Below are 25,747 nucleotides of genomic sequence, written 5' to 3'. Positions count from 1 at the left end.
AAAAATTACATCATTACTAATTTCCTATCTACAATTTTCCTCCAAATCAGTCTGTTACTTGTCAAGACTCCAACATTATCAGATCTTATATTTCTATTGTCTAAGGCACTTTGTACCACATCAATCCACCTATATCTTGGTCTTCCCCTGGGTCGTTTTCCTGCCAGCCTGGCAGAGAACACTTCTTTTGCTAATCTTTTCTTTCCCATTCTATTTAAGTGACCATACCACCTGAGATTACCTCTGCTAACGCATTCCTGGATGCTGACAATGTCAAGTTCTTTCCTAATATCCTCATTTTTAATATGATATTGTCATTGATGCCATCTGTTCACACTTCTAATCTTTCTCAGGACTCTCATATCTGCGGTCTCTAGTCTTTGGTTAAGTGTTTTACTTCTGACCAAGCTCTCAGATCCATAAATTAAAACTGGTTTGAACACCGTCTTGTATACAGCTAATTTAGTGTTCCGACTAATTTCTCTCTTATTCCATATGCATTTATTCAGTTGACTTCCTACCATACCAGCTTTGTTGATTCTGTTGTCTATTTTTATATTTAATTTACCATCTTCACTAAAAATCGTGCCTAAGTAGCTGAAATGTTTTACTTGTTCCACAGGTTCTCCGTTCACAACACAGCGGACATTTTCAGTGATTAGTCAATTTTCATTGTCTTTGTCTTTTTATTGCTGACGTTCATACAATATCTATTACAACAGCTATTCAATTTAGTCAGAGAATCTTGCAGACTTGAAGCGGATTTATTTAGAAGTATAACATCATCCGCATAAAGCAAAGAGCTGACATTAACATCTCCAATTTTGATATCATGTTTAATACCACTTTCCTTCATAATGCGATCCATATAGATAATGAATAACAGAGGGGATAATGTACATCCTTGTCTCACACCAGATTTAACATTAAACCATTTTCCTGTACTTCCTTCAATTCTAACTGCTGACTTACAACTCAAATAAAGACTAAGTATTGCTTGATATAATGCCCCATTGACACCATATCACTGCAGCGTATTGAATAGCTTCTCTCTTGGCACTTTGTCATATGCCTTTTCCAAATCGACAAAACTTAAATACAGATCTTTGTTATATTCCCATTCTTTCTCGACTATTCGTCGTAAAGTGAAGATCTGATCCTGATAGCCTCTATTTGGCCTGAATCCAGCTTGTTCTTCACCAAGCTTTTCTTCCACAATTCTTCTCAACCGTTTCTCAAGTATACTTGCATAGATCTTGCCAGAAACACTCAGTAGGGAAATACCTCTGTAATTCTCACATTCAGTTTTATTTCCCTTTTTAAATATGGGTACTATGAGAGCTCTACTCCAATCATCGGGAATTCGTCCCTGTGTCCAGGCTTTCTGCACTATGCAGTGCAGCCACTGCAAGACTTTTATACCACCATACTCCAACATTTCTGGTCAAATATCATCTACTCCTGTTGCCTTTCCACATTTCAAGCCTTTGATAGCTTTTTCTACTTCAAGTATGGATATGTATTCCTGACTGCATGCCTGGTCAGTGTTTTTTACCACTGTGCTGTCATCACTGCTTGTTTCATTTAGCAGTTTTTCAAAGTAATTACTCCATACTTCAAGGATATCTTTTTCTCCTATTTTCATGTAATCTTTATCATCTCTAACTCCTTTTACAGCACTCTTTCTTCCATTTCTAAGCTTCTTCAACAACCACCGGAATATTTTGCCACCTTCTTGATATTTATTTTCTATATTCTTGTCAAAGTCGTTCCATGACTTTTGCTTAGCTAGTTTTACACAGTGTTTAGCATTCTTGCATTTGTCTCTATATTCTCCAAGAGCACAAGCTGACTTATTTGACAGGAACTTTTGATATGCTTTCTTCTTTTCCTTCACTGCCTCTTTAACTTCCTGTGTCTACCAGGGAGTTCTGATTTTTTTTATCCTTGCAGACAACCTCACCACATGCCTCTCTGGCAGAATCAATGTTTTCTTCAGAGTTTGCCACTGAATCTCTAAGGTTTGATTCCTGTTCTCAAACTCTTTCATTTTTTCTTCAATAATCTTTGTGTATTTTAGTCTACAGTTCACATCTGAGAACTGCGCAACTTTTATTCTCTTTAAAACTTTCTTACATGTTATTCTTTTCAATATGAAATTCAATTTTATCCTGCTCAAGACTAAATAGTGATCACTTCCAATTTCAAATCATCTGTACACTCTGGTGTCCTGCACGGAGAAAACATCACTATCAACAATAACATAGTCAATGAGACTTTTCTTATTCCTTGCCTCTTCTCTCCATGTGAATTTGTGCACATTTTTATGTTGGAACATGGTGTTAGTAATAACCAGTCCATGTCCTGAGCAGAAATCCAACAGGTATTTGCCATTATTTTTAGCTTTGCTCTTTTCTCCAAATTTTCCCAAAATATTTTTGTATGTCTCACAATCATTTCCTACTCTGCTATTTAGATCCCCAACAAGGACCAACTTTTCCTTTTTCATTGTGTCAGTTGCTTTTTCTAAAGCCTCAAAAAATTCCTCCCCTTCTACCTTAGTAGAACCTTCTGTGGGACCATAGGCACAAATAAGTCTCATTGTCCAGTTCCCCATTCTCATATTTGCCCACATGACTCTACTTGAGACTGACTGCCATTCAAGAAGATTAGCCTCGTATTTTGTGTTGAATACTATGGCTACTCCTTTTCCTTGATTGTCATTGCCTGAATATAACATTTTGATTTATTGCTCAGAAAGATCTCACCAGTTTTGTATTTTTTGTTTCAGTAACACCTATTATGTCAATCTGGTACTTATCTAATTCCTCAGCTAGCTCCATTTCTTTGCCATTCAGGCTTCTTACGTTGATAGTACTGATCTTTAACTCTGGTGATGTTGAGTTGGGGTTTTTTTTCAGATTTGTTCCAGTAGCTGACTTTTCGCTGTTCGCCCTGGTTCTCTGGCGAAAACAACAGGGGCCTTGTTTAACCGGGCGATGCCCCAACTGGCATGAAATTTTGTCATGTTGTACCATCATTTTTTATTTTGGTTTGACCAATAAGAATACAATTTGGTCGGCTAAATCCCAAATTGCCAGCCTATCCTCGTTCGTTCAGTATCCAAGTAGGTACCCAACAGGGTGCACCACGAGAAGGTGAGGATTGGACATTAGGTCAGATGCCCTGGTCGGTTCTCTGCATTCCTTTAAAGGCTATGTGGAGGTCTCCTCTCAGTTATACAGCTTTGACCCTTAAGCACCCCTTGTATATACTTAGTATATGTATATACATAGACAAGCTAAATTACATTTCATATTGTATGCTAAAGAGACAATGATTTGATCAACGGTTATTCTACTGGACTGACCTCTAGTGAAAATAAAAAAATTACAATAAATAAATGAAATAAAATAAATTAACTGCATCCAAGCTATATTCTGTTTAAGACAACATCAGAGAAACATTGTTTTGTTATAGTAAAATGACTTCCTAATTTAACACAACAATTGTTATATTAGATTTAGGATCCTGGATTGCCTATAGGCCTATTTATAATTAACTCTTAGGGAGAAAGGTTAGGTGGATAGAATATGTGCCTTCCATATGCTTGGCATTTTTAGACCATCATCATTATTGTTAGAATTATCATCATCATCATTAAAATTAGTGTGATTCATCTCACAGGCCTCCTTACATTTACATTCTTTTGGCGTGATGTAAACAACAGGTGCTTTTCCAGTCAGTTCTATGTAAAGTGTGAGAGATCATAACTATGGTCAAGCTGGTCAAGAAAGACCAGCTTGACCATAGTTATTATATTTAATGTTTCATTTATGTTCCTTTTTTCTGATAGGAATTGTAAGTCCTATTTCCCCTATATAGAGCAATTTACAGATACAATGAATACGGTATACTCCAGGGTGGACCAGCAGAGGGAGTGGATCCTTGGATGAGTTGAGTAAGTTCTTTAATTTTGCAGGATGTTTAAAGGTGGCTTTAAGGTTATATTTTTGTAGTATTCTGTTTATTTTGTCTGATATCACTTTACTGTATGGAATGGTTTACAGTTTTATTGTCATCTTGTTTATTTTTGTTTTTAAGTGAGGTCTTGTGAAGAATTTTGTTGATAGTATTTTGGCTGTAGCCATTTTTAGGAAGGTATTGCTGATAACTTTTAATTCATCTTTAAGTGCTTGTTCATTGGAGCAAATTTTCAAATCCCTGTTTTTTTAGTGTATTAATGACCCCTGGTGGTAGGAGTTTTTGTGTATATATATTGGCCAGTGTGTGTCGGTTCCCAGTAATCTAGAAAACTGTATCTAGTGTGTTCGGCTTTTCAATCTCAATTGTGAATTGTGTGCATAAAGTGTCTAATGTCTGGCTGCCATGGGGCCAGATAGTGAAAACATCGTTAACATATCTAAGCCAGACTTTGGGTTTCAAAGGAGAGGAATCTAGAGCACATTGCTCATAATGTTCCATGTAAAAGTTAGCAATGGGGGGGGGGATAGTGGTGAACCCATGGCTGTACCTTCTTTTTGTAGGTAGAAAGTGTTTTGCCACACAAAATATCCAGAACACGGTACATGCGCAAAAAGCGCTGTCATATTGGGAGGGAATTTGTCCTATAATAGAAGGATTGGGACATTTGTGAAGAGGGCAGAGATGTCAAAACTGACTAACAAATCATCTTTTTTCCAGTGTGATGTCTTTGATTTTGTTTACAGAGTGTTGTGTGTGTTTTTAATATAGGAGGGGGAATGACCTACCAAATCCTTGAGTGTTGATGCTAATTTCCTGGCTAGGTGATAATTGCGGCTGTCTATACCTTTGACTATCGCTGGAGTGGTGTGCTTTGTTTGTGAATCTTTGGTAGACCATAAATTCTCAGGGCCTGAGCATAATGCAGAATTAATATTTTAACGGTATCTTTGGGCCATGTGGTGACTGATTTAAGTAGCTTCTCCATTTTCTTTTTTATTCCATTGGTAGGGTCATAGTTAACAAGTTGATAGGTGCTGTTGTCCAAGACTTAGATTCATTTTTTTCCAGATAAGTAGTTCAATTTAGAATAACTGTAGTACTGCCTTTATTGGCTCTGGTAATTATGATGTCCAGATTTTAATTTTAGTAATTTCACCACTTGCTGTTTATTGTTTTAGTATAATTTAAATTTAAAATGTTAGAGGTTTCCAAACGTACTTTATCTGCTATGGTGGTTGGGATAAATCTTAAACTTCGTTCAAGCTTGTTAATCTTTCTGGGTGTCACGGCAAAGTTTAAACCTTTACTGAGTACCACGAGTTCGTTATTATTCAAGGTGTGGTTAGATAGATTGATTACATGACTGTTCGCCAAAGACAGTAGGTGGCTCCTGTTGGCCCTTGCTTCTGGTTGGTTGTTGTTATCACTGTCTTGTGGTTGGCTGTTTTTGTTTTGTTTGCAACACTTTGTAAACAAAATCAATACATCACACTGGAAAAAGACAATTTGTTAGTCAGTTTTAATATCTCTGCTGTCTTCACAAAAGTCCCAATAAATGATGCAATCCTTCTATTACAGGATAAATTCCCTCCCGATATCACACCGCTCTTTGCGCATTTACTACGTTCTGGCTATTTTGTGTGGCAAAACACTTTCTACCTACAAAAAAAAAGAAGGTACACCCATGGACTCGCCACTATTCCCCCCCCCCCCCCCCCATTGCTAACTTTTATATGGAACATTTTGAGCAAACTGCTCTAGATTCCTCTCCTTTAAAACCCAAAGTCTGACTTAGATTATGTTAACAATGTTTTCGCTATCTGGCTGCCAGACATAAGACACTTTCCTCAGCCACCTAAGCAAACAACACAAACACATACAATTGAAATTGAAAAGCAGAAGACACTTCCTTTTCTAGATACACTTGTCACACGTCTTCCTTCTGGCAGTCTTTGTTTACTGAAAACCGACACATACTGACCAATATATACACAAAAATTCCTACCAACACACAAACTAGGGGTCATTAATACACTAAAAAACAGGGCTTTGAAGATTTGTTCTAATGAACAAGCACTTAAAGATGAATTAAAAGTTATCAGCAATACCTTCCTAAAAATGGCTACAGCCAAAATACTATCAACAAAATTCTTTATAAGACCTCACTTAAAAACAAAAATAAACAAGATGACAATAAAACTGTAAACCATTCCATACAGTAAAGGGATATCAGACAAAATAAACAGAATACTACAAAAATATAACCTTAAAGCCACCTTTAAACCTCCTGCAAAATTAAAGAACTTACTCAACTCATCCAAGGATCCACTCCTTCTGGTGGCCCACCCTGGAGTATACTGTATTCATTGTACCTATAATTTGCCCTATAGAGGGGAAACAGGATGCACAATTCCTGTTGGAAAAAAGGAACATAAACGATGCATTAGATATGATTACTATGGTCAAGCTGGTCTCTCTGATCATGCCCTAAACACTTTACATAGAATTGACTGGAAAAGCACCTTTTGTTTACATCACACCAAAACATTATATGAACGTAAATTTAAGGAATCCTGCAAGTTTGATCACCCTAATATTAACAATAATGATGGTCTTCAAATCCAAAGCATATGGAAGACACATATTATATCCACCTAACCTTTCTAACTAAGAGTTAATTATAAATAGGACTATAGGTAATCCAGGATCCTAAATCTAATATAACAATTATCATGTTAAATTAGGACATCATTTTACTGTAACAAAACTATATGAAAATATGTTTCTCTGATGTTGTCTTAAATATAGCTTCATCACATCAAATTCCTGATATATACCCTCAAGGGTTGTACAGGATATGATAGTACTACGTGAAAACTTACATCATTACTAACTTCCTATCTACAATTTTCCTTCAAATCAGTCTGTTACTTGTCAAGACTCCAACATTATCAGATCTTATATTTCTATCTTCTAAGGCACTTTTTACTGTATCAATCCACCTATATTTTGGTCTTCTTCTTCTGGGTCTTTTGCCTGCCAACCTGACAGAGAACACTTGTTTTGCTAATCTTTCCTCTCCCATTCTGTTTAAGTGACCATACCATCTGAGATTAGCCCTGCTAACGCATTCCTGGATGCTGACAGTGTCAAGTTCTTTCCTGATATCCTCATTTTTTATATGATATCCCCATTGATGCCATCTGTTCATGCCCCTAATCTTTCTCAGAACTCTCATATCTGTGGTCTCTATTCTTTGGTCAAGTGTTTTACTTCTGATCCATAAGTCCATAAGTTAAAATTGGCATGAATACTGGGTTGTATACAGCTAATTTATATAGTGTTTTGGCTAATTTCTCTCTTATTCCATATAAATTTATTCAGTTGACTTCTTACCATACCAGCTTTGTTGATTCTTTTGTCTATTTCCATATTTAATTTACCATCTTCAGTAAAAATCGTGCCTGAGTAGCTGAAATGTTTTACTTGTTCTATAGGTTCTCCATTCACAATACAGTTGATATTTTCAATGTTTCTGCCTATTTTCATTGTCTTTGTCTTTTTAATACTGACCTGCATTCCATATCTATTACAACACATTATGGAGACAATATCTATTAGGTTACAAAATTAGATTGGGCCGGAGAGCAACATGTTTATATATATATATATATATATATATATAAAAAAATAACATAAACAAAAATAAAATAAATTAAAATTAAAAAATAATAAAAAAAACTGTGATTATACATATAAATTTCAATCAATTGGTATGGAATAGTTTCCAATAAAAGCTGAAAATTGTTTAAAATCCTAAATTGGAAGTTTTATGCCACCATTTTTGTTGAGATTAGGATGGTTTAATCAGAATTTCAGAGGCTTCTTTAAATTTTCTTTCATACCAGGTTTTTGTATGATGTAAAGAGCAGGTATTTTTCCAATCAATTTGGTGTAGGATGTTGAGAGCGTGATCTGCGAGGCCTGCTTCACCAAGCTGAGCTAAGTTACAGGTGCAGTAGATGCAATAAACTTCAGGATGTGCCAATGGGTGGAGAGGATCCTTGAAGGAGTTGAATGTGTTTTTTAATTTTATAGGTGGTCTAAAAGTGGCATTACGATTATAATGGTGTAGGATTCTATTGATTTTTTCTGATAACCCTGTAATATATGGGATGGCTATGGTTTTACTGTAATCTATATTCTTTTTTGATGAAGTTTCTTGAAGAATATTAATAGTATTTTTGTTATAGCCATTATTTATAAATGTGGTGCTAATAATCTTTACTTCTTGTTTAAGAGCTTGTTGATTAGAGCAAATTGTTATAGCTCTGTTTTTAAGGGTATTAATGACTCCAAATTTTTCATTAAAAAGAAAGGATATCTATTACAACAGTTATTCAGTTTAGTCAGGGAATCTTGCAGACTTGTAGCGGATTTATTTAGATGTGTAACATCATCTGCATAAAGCAAACAGCTGAGATTAACATCTCCAATTTTGATATTAGGTTTAATGCCACTTTCCTTCATAATGTGATCCATATAGATAATGAATAACAGAGGGGATAATGTACGTTCTTGTCTGACACCAGATTTAACATAAAACCATCTTCCTGTACTTCCTTCAATTCTGACTGCTAACTTACAACTTAAAAACTAAATATTGTGTGACATAATGCTCCATTGCCACCATATAACTGTAGTGTTTTGAATCGCTTTTCTCTTGTCACCTTGTCATATGCTTTTTCCAGATCTATAAAACTTAAATACAGATCTTTGTTATATTCCCATGATTTCTGATCCTGTATGCATGACATTTGATGGTGTTGTATCATCATATTAGTTTATGGTTTTAAGCCATTAGCAGAATAAAATTGGGTTTGGTAAGTATAATTACTAGCGCATTCTCATTAATCAGTCACTGGGTTTTTACTTAATAGCAGAGCATACCATGAGAAGTGATGTACCCTGTTATTGGATATTAGGTTAGAAGTCCTGTTTGGTTCTCTGCATCCCTTATAGGCTTTGTTGAAGGTCTCCTTCCAGTTATCTAGCTAATTACTCTTCTCATTTCTTATACATTCTTTAATATTAATAATGTTAGGTTCTTTTCTGATATCATAATTTTTATTTTGCTTCTGTCATTGTTGCCATCTTCATTCTGCTGATTATTTTCAGATCTCAAATCTAATATTTGTGGTCTGTCTGTTTTATTTCTAACCCAGCAGTCTGATCCATATGTTAATTAGCTTGAGAAATGTCTTGTATCTTGTCTTGGTCTTTAGGCTGATTTCTCTCTTACTTAATAAATGTCTTCATTTGACTTCCAGCCTTATTTATTCTGCTATCTGTTTTAATATTTAATTTTTCATTAAAAATTGTACTAAATAGCTGAAATGGTAACCTGTTTTCTATTAATTTTTATACTAAATTTATTGTGGAAACTGCAAAAAAATCCCGAAAACTGTTTTAAAGGCTTGTAGCAGATTTATTTAAGAGGGCCATATCATCTGCATAGAGTAATGATTCTGATAGAAAGGCTTATATGTTGCTATTCATCACTGTATTAATTATGTAGATTAATTATATATTATATTATAATATAATTATGATTACGATATTATATTATGATGTTATCATATAATTGATTTTGATATTATATCTTTATTAATAATTAGTCGGAATTGTAATTTAAGAAAAACAGTGATGAATAGCCAGTGTATAAGCCTGTCTATTAGAATTATCATAATAATAATTATTATTATTATTATGGGCTACTCCATAAAGTCATTGAGACTCTTTGAGGCAGGTCCTAAACACCATACCAAGCATGATCCAACATTCATGCAGTGTCTATTATATTTTACTTTTAACTCATTCACAGTCATGGAATCCACAACAGACTCTGACAACCTATTCCACTCATTCATCACTCTCCAAGCAAAAATAGTCCTGACACCCCTGCTAACTGCACTCTTGTTAAATTTCCAACAATGGCCCTTAGTTCTCCCACCACTAGACCTGGTCTGAAAAATTTCCTCTGTATTAATCTTATAAAAACCCTTCAGTAATTTGTATGTCTCATCATATCACCCCTTTTCTGCCTATCAACCAGCTTCTGTAACCCACAAATCTTCAACCTCTTCTCATAAGGTTCATTCCATAGACCTGATACCATCTTGATTACTCACCTCTGGATCTTCTTCACCTCCTCATCTCCAAGAAATCCAGGTGACCAGAATCTGTGTGCAGTAGCGAAGATGGGTTCTTATCAAGGCTCTATAAAGAGATATAATAACCTGCTTTAGCCAAATTTGCAATATTCCCTCTAAACTTAAACTCTCTATCCATTAACACTCCCAAAATCCCTGGCTTCATCAGTTTCCTGGAGTACATTTTCATCAATGTAGTGCACAGCTAGCGATCTTTTCATTCCAAAATGCATAACCTTCCTCTTTGCCATAATAAACAGATGTCCATTCTCCTTTGCCAGTCCATCCAAATTATCCTGCAAAATTTTAACATCATCTATATTAATATTGCTCTATCTAATTTTGTATCATTGGCAGACAACTGAACAGTTTCTCTCAGATCCTTTCCTGTATCATGAATGTACAAATTAAATAGTGGCAGCCCAAGAACAGAGCTCTGTGGCATGCCACTAATCACAGGCTTCCTTTTCTGGATTCTACTCTTGAGTAAACTACTCACCTTCTTATCCACATCACCAACCCTATATCCATCCCCATGTGCTGCAGTTTATTGATTAGAATTCCATGCAGTATCCTGTCAAAGGCAAAGTCCAGCAGTATTACTGTAAACCCTTTATCCAACTCAGCTGTCACTGTATTATAAAATGAGCAAGTTACTTGAGACATAGCCTACCCTTCACTAAACCATGTTGCCCCCCCCCCCCCACACACACACAATATTCCATTTTCATCTATCCATTCTTGTATTTTGCTCTTAACTAACTTCTCCAGTACCTTGACAACGACTGTTGGTATGCTAATTGGTTGGTAATTTGCTACATCAGTCTTGGAGTCTCCTTTATGCAATGGAACTATTATCCCTTCTTTTCATCCCCTTTGGACTAACCTACAGCCGAGACTTAGATTAAACAATGTAGTCAAATGCATTGCCAATTCCGTAGTACCTTCTCATTTCCTAGTGCCTCTGCTAACCACACTCAATCTTCCAGGAATGACCTCTTGTTCCCCCCCCCCTAGCTAAGTGCTGAAACATTTCCCTTGCAAGAATCTTATAATACCATTTAAGTAACTTAAATGTTTCTATCATATACCCTCTTTTTTGCTTATCAGTTAACTTCTGCAGTCTGTCCTCAATCTATCCTCATAGGGAACATTCCACAAACTATGCACCATCTTGATAGCTCACCTCTGAATCTGCTTCACCACTTTCTCATCTCCCCAAAAACCAGGAGACCAGACCTGAGTGCAGTAATCTAAATGTAGATTACTGCCTCTTTATAAGGCATATCAAGGTCTTATAAAGAGGAATAACAGCTTCCTTATCTCTACTTGTTAGTGTGTTCTTCAATAGCATGGTATTCATATGTGCTCCCTTAGCAATATGTCCTCTAAACTTCATCTCTCTGTCTACTTCCACCCCTAAATCTCTAGTTTCATCTATTTCCTGGAGTATAGTTCCATGAATGTTGCACACAGCTTGTAAACTGATATCTATTATCTTTTTCCCATCTGGCAGCCTATTTATATCTTCCTGTAAGCTCTCTCCACATTGCTTGCCTTGATAAACTATTACTTTGCCTAATTTTCATCATCAGCAAACAACTTCAGGTTATTTCCTATATCATTTATGTACAAATTAAACAGTAGTGCTGAGCACTGAACCTTGTGGCACATCACTAGTCACCAGCTTTAGCCTGGAATCTGTTTTTCTGTATACCACTTTTTGATATCTGTTCAGCAGCCACCATATTATCCACATAACCAGTGTCATATCCATCCCCATTTATTCTGATTTGCTAAACAGAGTTCCATGTGGTATTCTATCAAATGCTTTTATAAAATCCATCAGAATCATCATGTAGCAATTTCCCCTATCCAACTCAGCTGTCACTCCATTATAAAAATGTAGTAAATTGTTAAGACATGATTGACCCTTCACAAGACCATGTTGTCCCTCATAGAGCATTATATTCCTATTCATCCATTCCTAAATTCTCTTTTTGACCAATTTTTCAGTACTTTAACCACCACTCCTGATATACTGATTGGTCTATAATTTGCTACTGCAGTCATATAACCTCCTTATGAAGGGAATTATTTTATCTTCTTTCCTTCCACTCCCTTGGAACTCTACAAGAGATGAGGCTTAAAGAAGCTAGTCAGAAGCATTGCCAGTTTCCTTACACATTCAATCAAAATGCAAGCTGATATCTCATCTGACACATCCCACAGCTGTATTCACATTAAATTAAAGATGCCAAGAAATCATGTGTATTCAACATGTATTCACATTGATATTCTGCAATATCTCAAGAACCTCTTCATCCATCTCTGTTCCCACATATCTGTTACATATGTCACAGCATTAACATCACTTGTATGATATATATATATAGGTACCCTTACAAAGTGATTGCTCAGTAACTCGACTATTTTATCTGCTTCTGTCATGTTGTAACCATCTGCACTCATTAAGGTTATTCTTCCATAGTCGTTCTTCCTCTTACTTGCCACATTGTTAAAAAACTCTTTAGGATTTCCCTTGGCCTGCTAGACTAGTTTCTTCTTGTAATCTGATTTTGCCTTCCTTACCATACTGTTCATCCCTCTTGCCTGACCCTTGTAATCTTCATAAGTTTGCTTTCATCTTTCTTCTTATAATATACTATGCACCTCCAGTTGATTTTACTCAGTTTCCATATAAGCCTTTGCCTCTCTTATTACTGTAATATCTGTCCAGCAGCCATCCTCTTATCCACATAACCAGTGCCATGTCCATCCCCATTTGTGATTACAAAGTATTCACTTAGTAATTCTACTATTTCGTATGATTCAGTTACCTTCCTACCTTCAGCATTCGTTAAATTCATTCTGCCATCAACATTCTTCCTTTTACTTACAACATTCCAAAATAACTCTTTGGGATTATCTCTGGCCTGCTGTACTAATTTTCTTTCATACTCTGCTTTTGCCTTCTTGCCTGTGGTTTGTGTACTGCTCATGTGCCTGCTGGTTACTTTTCTCCTTGAATTCCCTCCACAAATTTTTCTTTTTTTTTTTTGTAGCTCCAGTTTAATGATGATATTCATCCATTTCACTCTCACTCGATTAATTCTGCTAACTTTAGGTGTGCAGTCTGCTGTTACTTCCCTCAAACTCTCCTTTACCCCTTCCCATGCACTATCAACACTCAGCCCTTGAAATTTCACATGGACTGGTCCAAAAAATCTCTGAAGCTTGTCATGCTTATCTATAATTCCACACATTTAACCACCTTCCTGGACTATACAATCACTCAGTGGCGTAGCTAGAGCCGTTGCCGCCCGGGGCGATCCCTGAGTTTGCCACCCCTCTCAATACACACCAGAAATATTACAAAACGTCAAAACGACGTATAGGGAAATAAATTAAAACACTATGTTTATTTTTGAAGTAAAACTTTAATTTCAACATTCTAAAATGTTATTTTTCTTGTTTTTCTGTTAGCAAAATCGCCGATGACGTTGGTGAAGTCTATTTCATAGTAATGTAGGTAATTCTTAATCAAATTTTATTTTATTTAGTAAAATTCCTCTCACAACTAGCAACATTTACAGCAATTGTGAGGAAAATTCGCAGTAGTATTACAATATTTGGAACCGAGTTCTCGAGATTGTATTTTAGAATTAATTGCAAAAAAAAAGTTGAAAAAGGTTCAAAGTGCCGTCTGGGGCAGACCGCCCCCTCCGCATCCTCCCTAGCTACACCACTGCAATCACTCTCACCAATTGGTGGCAGTGTGGTCACAATTTGGTTGTAGACAAATTCTCTGATGCAATTACTACATCTAGAACTCTCAAACCCTTAGTACATTCCATCACATGCTATCTCAGATGATTATTCCTTAGTAATCACATAAATTCCATTTCCCTTTCTCCCATGAGTTCTCTTCTCCTTTCAATCTACGTTTCCATAGTTGAAGGCCCCCCATAATAATTACTTTTCTCTACTCATTGAGCTTATTTGCTGATGTATACTATCCCCATCATCCTTTATATCCCCTGGTCTATAGAAGCATCCAACTGTATATTTTTTTCTGCTGGCGACTATCTCAGAACAGATGGCCTGAAATGTACTATTTTTATTGGCTGCATTGGAACGTCTACTCTCTTTTATTGCAATTCATTGACTATCATCAATAATACTCCCCATCCCCATTCTTTTCTTTCTATTCACTCTGAACACACTATATCCTTCACATTCTCTCTCACTAACTATATCATTTTCTGTCAGCAATGTCACACCATTGCCAGTAACCTTCAGCCAGGTCGAATTACCCAATGCCCAAAACTCCTTAGACCCTCCGCTGTCCTGACACTTTATATTAACTATCCCATTCTGGTTTGTTACTAGCAGTACTAACTTGGGCATTTTATGTGCATCCATACACTCAGCTGCCTCACTGTCATCTGTGTACCTGTTGAGCAGGTACACAGATTACATTTTATGTACATTTTTATGTACCCTAAAAGCTCTAGTTTGCCCAGGTTTCACTACATACAACAATTTTTCCAGGCTCGGAACACCAAATCCATTCAGATGCAAACCATTCTTCCTGTATAAGTCCTTTCATCTGTCAAACTCACTTCACACATCCACAAATTCCACAATCATTTCTACTGCATAACCTATGCATCAGTTCATTTGCTATTATGACCCTCCTTCTCAGCTCATCTCTGTCATACTGCATCAACGGACTCACCGTCTTAACTCTCTCATTCTTTTCTTTTGCTACATTGAGTAACTGTTTTATGTCCTCCCTCATACCATTCTTTTCTTTTTTCAAATCATTAATTCCAGCCAAAATAATCATCTCTCTCACTTTACCCTTTTGCATCATAATAGCCTTTCTAACTTTGTTAATTTTTGTGTTCAGAAGCATGATTTTATCACACTTTCACCAGTCACACCTCTTTTGATAGACTCACCACACCACACAACACTCTCTCCTTAATTTCTTTCTCTCTTAGCCTAAACATTACTTTCTCTTTTCTCACATGTCTTTCTTTCTGTATTATCTGAACCACTCACCAGACATTTCCACATTTGCTCTGGCTCATGCCCTGTGTATCACTCCACATAAACAAGCTATCTTCCTAATTATGACCAACTCTTCATTCTTTACATCGACGAATATTCAACAATGTGCAAGGCGTGCCAGTGCAGTAAATTGAAACTGAAGCTTTGCAGACAACTGAGCAGATTAGTTTTTCTAAAACACTGCCAGGGTAATGATGTCATTCCTAATTGTGTTAAATTGAAATACCACTTTAACTCTCCAAAGGTTCTTAGTACGTACAGATGCACTAGCTTCGCTCTTCTATATGAACAGATTGGTGCAACACGTTCTACTAGCCAGCACCTATGAGGCTTTTCTCGTAGACAGGCTTATACATTGGTTATGCATTACTAAATCACTTAAGGAATTGACAGTGTAGATACGAACATAAATTAAATTACACTTTAATAAATATTTCCGATATTTCGGCAACATCACGTTGCCATCTTCAAAAGGAACTTATAAAAAAAAAAGGCACGTGCACGTAGGCACTACAACACAGTAACAGAGAATGAAGTGATGAAGCTGTTGTCTTCCTAAAAGTCCTGATGGTTCCCTCTAGCGGGCTAAATAGGTGTTCTTGGCCGTTGGGCTTAAGGTCTGCTGATGTAAGCCTCCCAAATCTGGGGCAGTCTCATACAACCAAATTTGTTGAGGTTTGGAGAGATTCTTAGGGCTGAGGCTGATTCCATAAATAGTCTTTTGAATTTGTATTTGCTACGGTGTATTACTGTAGCTTTCTTCCACCGTATTCTGTGCCATGTATCCAGAGCATGGTCTGCAAGACCAGAATGGCTATACTTGTAAAACCGGATGTAGTCCATGTGTTCCGAAATTCTGATATTTGCTGTCCTGCCTGTTTGGCCAAAGTAAGACAGTTTACAGCTGCAAGGGACCTGGTATACACCAGGTAGGTCTAGGGGAAGTGGTTGGTCTTTTGTGGAGCAGATAAGGGATGCCAATTTTCTGTATGGTCTGTAACAGGAGGTCAAGTCATGTTTTTTTAAAATTCTGGTAAAATTTTCCTGAGGTACCTCGGATGTAGGGAATGGTAATGGATTTAGAGTAATCCTTGTTGTGGAGTGGGGGGAGGGGGGTTGTGGTGTGTAGTTTCAATATTTTTTGGATTTTTTTGGGGGAGGAAGGGATAGCCATTGGCTGGGAAAGTGTCGAGGATGTGATTTAGTTCAGTATTTAGGGCCATGTTGTTAGAAAAGATTAGTTTAGCCCTCTTGTATAGTGTTTTCACCACTCCATATTGTTGTGTGTAGGGGGGAGGGGATTGTTGGTGAATGTACCTGCCTGTGTGGGTGGGTTTTCTCTATAAACTGAGAAAACCAAGGTTCCATCAGGCTGGCGGGTGACTACTGTATCTAGGAAAGGGAGGCTGTTGTTTTCCTCTTTTTCCAGGGTGAATTTGATTCTGGGGTATTGGTTGTTGAAGTGTGTTAAGAAGGAGAGGAGTGTATCAGAGCCATGTGGCCAAATAGTGAACACATCATCAACATAGCGAAGCCATATGGTTGGTTTTTGTGGGGCAGAGGCTAAGGCTTCAAAGGTCTCCATAAAGAAATTGGCCAAGGGTGGGGAGAATGGTGAACCAATGGCTGTCCCCCTCTATTTGTTTGTAGAATTTTTTTCCTGCCAAACGAAATAGCCCGAGTTCATTGTGAACTGAAATAGGGCTGAGATATCGGGAGAAAATTTAGCTTGGATTAGCTCTAAAGTTTCCTTGAGTGGGACATTTGTGAATAAGGAGGAGACGTCAAAGCTGACCATTATGTCAGTATGTTGTTGTGTAAGATTTTCTATGCTGGCTTTGAAGTGGGCTGAGTTTTTTATGTGTGATGGTGTGTTTCCAGTATAGTGTGTGAGTGCTTTGGCTAAAAGTTTAGCTAATTTTATGTGGGGGAATCAATGCCATCCACTATGGGACGTAATGGCACATTTTCTTTATGTATTTTTGGGAGTCCATAAATACAGGGGGGGGGGTATAGAGTTAAACGGCTTTAATCTGTTGGTAACTTCTACAGGCCAAGAAGTGACTTTCTTAAGGAGCCTGTGAAGTTTTCTGATTTGTGAGTTGGTGGGATTGTATTCGATATGGAGGTAAGTAGCCTGTTCTAATAGAAGAGCATTAAGCTTACCTGTGTAGTCCTTTTGATTAAGTACTACATTTGCATTTCCCCTATCCGCTTTGGTGATAAGTATTTCTTTATTATTCCTCATTTCTTGCAGAGCTTTATATTCCTTTTTGGATATGTTGGTTTTTGGTGGGCTTGCTTTGGAGGGGGGGGGGACACAAGCTACATCCAGTCTTACACTGTTGCGATTTGATTTGGAAGGTTGCGGATTCCGCGTTCGATCTGGATCATGATATCCTCACTAGGTATTTTTCTGGGAGCATTGCCGAAGTTGTGGCCACGTGAAAGCACGTTGAGTGCTTCAGGCTTCAGAGTGACTGAAGAAAGGTTGATTACCATGTTAGTAGGAAGTTTTTGATTGACGGTCAAGTTCTTTTTTAATTTTTCGAATATTTTCATCTGTCGACCTCGTATTTTTTCAAATTCTTTGTCTGCAGTGGTACATGAAACATCATGTGAAATTGACCAAAGCTTGCGATTTAAAGTGCATGAAAGCTCTTCTTCAAAAGCAAAAATAGCTTTGTTAATGTCCGCTAAGCGAAACCGCGTAGCGGCGATTTGTTCCTGCAGCAAAGTGTAGCTGTCATGGTTATATATACTGACAGCTTTTTGTGAAACAAAACGGTGCTTGAATTTTACACAATTCAGGATTACCTGATTATCCCGGCAGCGTTTTAGGAAAGTTAGACGATTTAATTGCCGATGACATTGTTCTATGCGAATCATCCCGAGAGAAGCTTGAAAATAGCCTGGAAGAGTGGAGAAAGGCATTGGAGGAGAGCGGCATGAGAATTAACCGGGTGAAGACTGAATATATGTCAACGGGGAGTGACGAGGATACCGTCATACGACTCCAGAGTGAAAGGCTAATTTCAGGGAAGAAATTCAAGTACCTTGGGTCGGTTGTAGAGGAATGGTGACCTGGATGAGGAAATACAGCACCGAATAACATGCGGTTGGATGAATTGGAGGAAGATGAGCGGGGTCCTGTGCGACAAGAGAGTGAGTTGTAAGAGGAAAGAAAAGCGCTATAAGATGGTAGTGAGGCTGGCAATGCTCCATGGTGCGGAGACGTGGTCTATAATCAAGGCACAGGAGAGGAAGATGGAGGTAGTGAGATGCGGATGTTGAGATGGATGAGTGGTGTGACAAAGAAGGGCAGGATAAGGAATGACTACATCAGAGGGACGGTTAAGGTGGGACCAATTAGCAAGAAGATACAAGAAAGTAGGCTGAGGTGGTTTGGACATGTTGAGAGGAAGGGTGAGGAGTATGTTGGTAAACGAGTGGAGTATATGGAGTTGGAGGGAAGGAGGAAAAGAGGCAGGCCCAAGCTCAGGTGGAGGGATAAGATGACAGAGGATCTTAGGGAGAAAGGATGGAGTCCGAAAAATGCTCTGGACTGGAGAACTTGGAAGAGGAAGGTTAAAGATTGGTGCGCCGACCCCATTTAACATGGGATAAGGCAGAGTGAAAGAAGAAGAAGACGATTTAATTGTCTAGACAACTTCATTTTACTGTATTGCCGGGCCTTCCATTCGATCGCATCTCCGTGGATGATGGTAATTCTTGTAGACTGGCTTATACATTGGTTATGTATTACTAAATCACTTAAGGAATTGACAATGTAGATAAGAATATAAATTAAATTACACTTTAATAAATATTTCCGATATTTCAGCAACGTCATGTTGCCATCTTCAAAAGGAACTTATAAAAAAGGCACGTGCACGTAGGCACTACAACACAGTAACTGAGAATGAAGTGATGAAGCTATTGTTCTCCTAAAAGTCCTGATGGTGCCCTCTAGCAGGCTAAGTAGGTGTTCTTGGCTGTTGGGCTGAAGGTCTGCTGATGTAAGCCTCCTAAATCTGGGGCAGTCTAATACAACCAAATTTGTTGCGGTTTGGAGAGTTTCTTAGGGCTGAGGCTGATTCCATGAATAGTCTTTCGAAACATCACCCAGAGCAACTATTTCAAGCAACAACATCCATGGAGAATACCTTTTTCTTCCCCCTCCCCTTATAAACAACCTTCAGCAGATCATGAAATTGGAAGACATCCTGGAATCAAAACAGGGTATGTACAAAAAAAATTTTTCCACCTCTTTTATTCTGCTATTATTGCCTTCTATACTCACCCATAATGCCCTAAAATATATATACCTCTTTTTTGAGTAATAATAGCCAATGTATTTAAAATAAGGGACACTCCTAAACAAAACAGGCTATAATAGCCGTAATTATAATAACCATTTTTTTTTTTTTCTAACCCACACACGAGAGGTATAAGAATTTATGACACATCAGTGGGGTGCACGTGAAGATCGAAAAAGAAGAAGAAATTGGTTGACAACACAGTGCAAGGACCTGAACCTGACTCATTACTGGCAGATTTGGGTCCATGCACTGTCTGGCAGCTAGCCTGAGGCACCACCATTTCTACTGATGTACCCTCAAAATGGAAGAGGTTGTTCTGGGTCTCTAAGCATGTTTGGCATGCTCTTGAAGGGTATCACTCACACACAGACAGAGAAGAGAGGTCTTTCACTAGACAACAAAGATCATCTAGGCCTACCTAGTGGGTACTAGACTCATTAGGTGGGTCTAGTTGGCATTTCCTCCAATTAGGAAGATATCCTTTTGCAGCAGGAATTCTCCAGAAAAAAAAAGTCTTAAAATCATCCTATTAAACAAAAAACTTTCAGACACCTCCATAGTAAAAATGGATTATTCTTCCATAGAAGTAAAAGCAACACTGCATGTGTCACAGGTGTATCAGATGATGTAATGAACATTTTTGCATAGAAATGGACACTGGCCATTCATACTGCACAAAATTAAATGACAAACACAAGCCAGACAAAGGTAAGCTCAACCCTGGAAAGTGGATAAGTCTACAAAACTAGAAGAATAGGTTTATCTTACATCAAACTGGTGTAGATTCCACCAAATTATCATTATAAAGGTCCTTTGTGATAATTCTCTCTTAATCTACAGATACCCATACCAAATTCTAATGAATTTGGTATGGGTTATGGTACCTGGTTTCCTTTTGTAACATTTTTCAATTAATGTTGATGTATCCTGGGGCCCAGTGTTGTTACTGCTCTTTTCCTTCTACACATCAGTGATCTCTCCTTGGCACCCAATCTTGTTATAGCTTTGCTGATGACAGTTCCACTCTCCTTTTTCATTTTCAAAACCTTCTAGTGCTCAGTAACTCGTGCTTCATGATCGTCTTTAACCAATCTCCTTTTCAAGTAGGGCGAGGATAGTGGTAAATTTAATGCCACCAAAACAGTCAACTCCTGATGCATTATAAAACTCAAATCCAACCAACCTTAGATTGCTGTTCCCACATTTGTGGTGGTGCACTAAAACTTTCCTCAGAATGGTTGATTGTATACAAAAGCGAGCAGTTCACTTAATTGGTAATCCCTCCCTCAGCATCTCACTCCACTCCTTTTCCCATAGACTTTCTATTATGCATCATGTTTCTTCTATAGGTATTTTCATGAACACTGCTCCTCTGAACTGGTTGCTATCATTGCTCTACTTTCCTGTACTGTTATAAATGAAGAGCTACCAGTCAACACCATTATACAGTTCACCTCTAAATTCATTGAACCAACTTTTCATCCACCACCTTCATTTCTTATATCTCTGCTTCATGGAACTGTCTTCCACAATGACTGCAACCTTCAGGTTTTCAAAAAACATATCAACAGATTCCTCTCTTCCATCTAGCTTCCATCTACTTATCCCCACATGATACTGTCATGTCATAGGTCTTGGGACTTATATATCTTGGTGTCATAGATTTTGGGATATATATATTTTTTCTAGAATATCAGCAACAGTTTCTTATTCTCCTGAATTTTTGACTGTCAAAGAACAAGAAAAGAAAGATCAGCTTAATTTCTTTTCATCTGAGTCATGCAGTAAGTGCTGATGATGATAACCATTGAGAGAATAAATATCTCCATCTTTCATTGATCTGCTACTCTTATTTTATAACAGAATACTTAAGAGCACTTTCTGAACTCACAGCAAAAGATCCAGAATTTACAAATAGTTATTATTCTGTTTCTCTGACCTGTCTTAACATCTTGTAGAAAATGCTTAATTTTCATCCCCTGGTTTTATCTAATGAGTAGTGGCCTTCTTTCTAGCACCCAGTGTAGCTTTCATGAAATGGTGATCAACATTAGACCTCTTGATCTGTTTAGTAACATCCATCAGATGCATTTCTGAAACTTGAACACCAGGTGCCAGTTTTTCTTTGACATGGAAAAAGATTATGACAGAGCTTAGAGATAGGATAACCTCACTCTCAGAAGAGCACTTTCAAAAGCAGCTGATTGTCTTTCATGAAATGGATAAGATTTCATTGCTGAAATGGATAAGATTTCAGCAATGAAAGTGTCTAGTGTACTTACTATAAAGTGCACTAGACATCTTTCACTAGACTAAGAATTGTAGTTTGGATAAATTATTTCATTAGCAGTAGAAGGCATGTTTCTTGGAAATATTTGACAAAATGTTTACATTTCTTATACACGTTTCAGCTACTACTAGAGAAGTGCACAAGCAGGGAATATCCTCATTCCTCCATTTTTATGTAAGTTTACTCAAAGCTCGATTATGAGTTGATGATTTTGAGATAATGAGAATAATCTTAGATACCCTCTCTGTGATCAGAGAATACGTCAACTATAGGTGCATTTTGCATGTCATCCATTCTGAGCCTTTATCCCGAAGCAACTGGACCTGCTGTTTCACATCGATAGAAGTTAGACAGAATTGTAAACTATTCTCTGAAAATAAAATCCTGGTCTAACCATCCTATGTAGACCAGCATATTTTTGTGTAATAAAGTGCAAGGAAAGTCAGATAAATGACAATCTGATCTATAGTGTAGATCAGATTGTCATTTAGTCCCTCTGGCATGCATGTAAAAGATTACATGGATACTAAAGGATATGATGTAATCTTTTGTATATAGGGTATCCAAGTGGTAAACTTCTTTATGGAGGTAAACTTCTCCCCTTTGGTCTATATCTTTGTTTGTCTAAACTGCCACATCTTCTCTTAAAAATACCAAGAGTGCCAAGAATTAGAGAAAACATAAAGATGGGTTAGGGGTGCATAATGTTATGCATCCCTAGCCAGTGTGATAAAACTCATGGACTTAATAGTAAACCAGGTTTAGTCTTCTCTCATCCAACAACTGAACCACTTAGGATTCCTCATGCAAATTATGTAATTGCTGTAACTGTTTAACCATTTTATTATTTTTGAATGGCATATTTGGCTCTGATTTTAGCATTCTTAATTTATGTTTTTGTTCTTCTGAAGAAGCAGCTCACAAGGAACAGGATTCCAGGTAGTGTCAATAAACAGTTTGTTTTTATTATCAAAAAAAAAAAAAAAAATTAAAAATCAGCTAATGCCTTTTTGTTCCCATATAGGGAGTAGGCGAAGCCGTTTTTTAGCCCTAACTTTTGGAGACTGAGTGGACAGTTCAATCTCCACTGGTAGCTAATCAGAGATAGCTGACCAAGGCTATCACTAATTAATCAGTACACAGTGAAGAAGGCAGCTAGCAAGTGTTGCCATCTCGTGGTCCCTGGCCCTAGCACAATATTTTTCATGTCTGAAAATAGTATGGGTTTGCGGCTGATTTTCTTGAGTTTATGGGACAGAAAACCCGAGTTTCTTGAGAAAAAAAAAAAAAAACATGCTTTCCCGTGCCAGAGATCAACTAACTTGGGAACCAGTCGAAAAAAGGCTTAGGAAAATTTCCTCTAGTCAGCGACTAGGTTTAAACCACCAAGTCTTTCTTTGTGCGTTCAAGCGCTGTAGAGTGCAAATGCCACTTCTGCTGACCTACACAGGCTCTTTGTTGTTGTTGTTGTTGTTATTATTATTATTAACGACACCTCCAGGGAGTACAAAGACTAATCGAGGGAGGGCACATACTTTACCGCTCTCCTTCTCCACTACTCGATCCATCAACTACAACGAACTGCAACTACCTTCATCATGTACACCATGTCCACATCATCTAATTCTGGCATTCCTTTTATTATCATTGCTACCATTAGATCCAGTCTAGCATTAACTGGCAGCCAGCTCATGGAATTGTGTTATTGCTGCTGTTGGTCTAAAATTAAACATGTTTTCATTTTTGACCAATTATTTAGATTGTTGCTTTTGAAGCAGCAATCCTTACCCCTTTTACCAGGTATTTTTTTTGGAAGAGTAACTGACAGACCACTCTGTTCAGAAGATGAAATCAACCATTTTCAGGCAGAGGGCTTTCCTTTCCACCTCTCTTTTGTATACTTAATATTGATATTTTTAAAACTTAAAAGGTACTCCATGAACTGAAATGTTATGGCCGTCTTTTCTTATTAATATGTGATTATAGTTGTATCATGTATATTCATATATTTGGAGTTTGTTAGTTTTAGCAGTTTTTATAGTGTATAATTTGGTTCATAGGTCAACCTATTAATCCATGGTCTCGAATTTATCCAGAAGAAATGATACAGACTGGTATTTCAGCAATAGATGTAATGAATAGCATTGCAAGAGGACAGAAAATTCCAATTTTTTCTGCTGCTGGGCTTCCTCATAATGAGGTATTTTAATTGAATAATTATAAGGATACTTTACAAACCAGGAAAAGCTTTCACATAAAACAATAAAGCTTCCATTGCTTAATTAATAGTGAGCTTTCTTGGTTAAACTAGGATGTTTAGGTATTTTGGTTTATTTACTTTTTCAAACTAAATTTATTCTATGAAACAAACATAAAAATATATTTAGAATGTATGCTATTCACTGACAAAATCATAACATTACTGTACAACAAATTCACAAATTAATTTTCTTGTTCCTGAAAGGGAATTCTTTTGGTGGTGGTTGCGTGTGGGTTGGAAGAATTGTGATCTTGTTTCATGTGTTCTATTTCGTAGCTTCATATGTGTTTTTATATTTATATTCTAAATCTCATTTTTGACATCACTTTTTTTTTTTTTTTTTTTGAGCAAAAATTAAAATCTATGATAAAACAAAACAAAAATGAATCATGATCTGGTTTGAGTTAAATCACATATCGAGTGGTTAATTTTTTCAATGCTAATGTATTCAAATTTGATTCAGTCAGTGAGGCATGTGGTGAGATTGTCTGCAAGGATCAGAAACAGGAAAGAGGCAGTGAAAGAAAAAAAGAAAGAATATCAAAAGTTCCTGGCAAATGAGCCAGCTTGTTCTCTTAGAGAATGCAGAGACAAAGGTAAGAAAGCAAAACACTGTGTAAAATTAGCTAAACAGAAGTCATGGGAAGACTTTGGTAAAAACATCATCAAATTCCTGCCATATACCCTCAAGGGGTGTACAGGATATGATAGTACTACATGAAAAATTTATATCACTACTAACTTCCTATCTACAATTTTCCTCCAGATCAGTCTGTTAGTTGTCAATACTCCGATATTATCAGATCTTATATTTCTGTCGTCTAAGGCACTTTGTACCATATCAATCCACCTATATCTTGGTCTTCCTCTGGGTCGTTTTCTTTGCCAGGTTGGCAGGAAAATGACCAACCTTTCAATCTTTCCTCGCCTATTCTGTTTAAATGACCATACCACCTGAGATTAGCTCTGCTAACGCATTCCTGGATGCTGACAATGTCTTCTTTCCTAATATGCTCGTTTTTAACATGATATTGCCATTGATGCCATCTGTTCACGCCTCTAATCTTTCTCAGGCTTCTCATATCTGTCGTCTATAGTCTTTGATCAAGTGTTTTACTTCTGACCCAGCTCTCAGATCCATAAGTTAAAACTGATCTAAACACTGTTTTGTATACAGCTATTGAAAGTTTATTTTTCACTTGGTTAGAATGTAATAAATTTAGTTTAATCCTTTATCCAAGTGTGAGCAAACAAAGTTTGTGCCTGAAAGTATCTTCAGGACTGGGGGTAAGGTGGTGCAACACCAGGGTGACTCCTTGCAAAGGTGGAGCAAGCTACTAGCACTCCTATCTCAGTATCTCCCACAATGCAAAACACATCTCCTTGCGGATATGTCTAATGTTATGCATTACGGGAAGGGCCACTACCCAGACTAGTTTCGATCTTTATTGAGGCCTCTTCAGTGGGAGCCAGGCCCAAGTGGAGAAACCAGCCAGAAGCGTTAGCAAGGTTATCTCTACCTATACGAGTTGCCAAATGGTGTGCCACATTTTTAATAAATTACTCTGGATTTAGAGAAAGCTGTTGAAAGTATATC

The 25,747-nt window shown here is 37.2% G+C and overlaps 1 protein-coding gene across 1 annotated transcript in view; it reads left to right on the top strand.

Annotated features, from left to right (window-relative positions):
- Vha55 (V-type proton ATPase subunit Vha55) overlaps nucleotides 1-25,747 on the top strand; it is a 243,961-nt gene that overhangs the window by 115,184 nt on the left and 103,030 nt on the right. The window contains exon 6 of the mRNA XM_090404303.1: nucleotides 23,951-24,090. Coding sequence (XP_090260429.1) covers nucleotides 23,951-24,090 — 140 coding nt within the window. The remainder of the gene's footprint in view (nucleotides 1-23,950; nucleotides 24,091-25,747) is intronic.

Source organism: Typopeltis vanoorti, chromosome 14 (assembly GCF_054136105.1).
Source record: "Typopeltis vanoorti isolate ZY-2024b chromosome 14, IOZ_Tvanoo_1.0, whole genome shotgun sequence".
Taxonomy (NCBI): Eukaryota; Metazoa; Arthropoda; class Arachnida; order Uropygi; family Thelyphonidae; genus Typopeltis; species Typopeltis vanoorti.
This window is presented reverse-complemented; position numbering and strand designations above follow the sequence as displayed.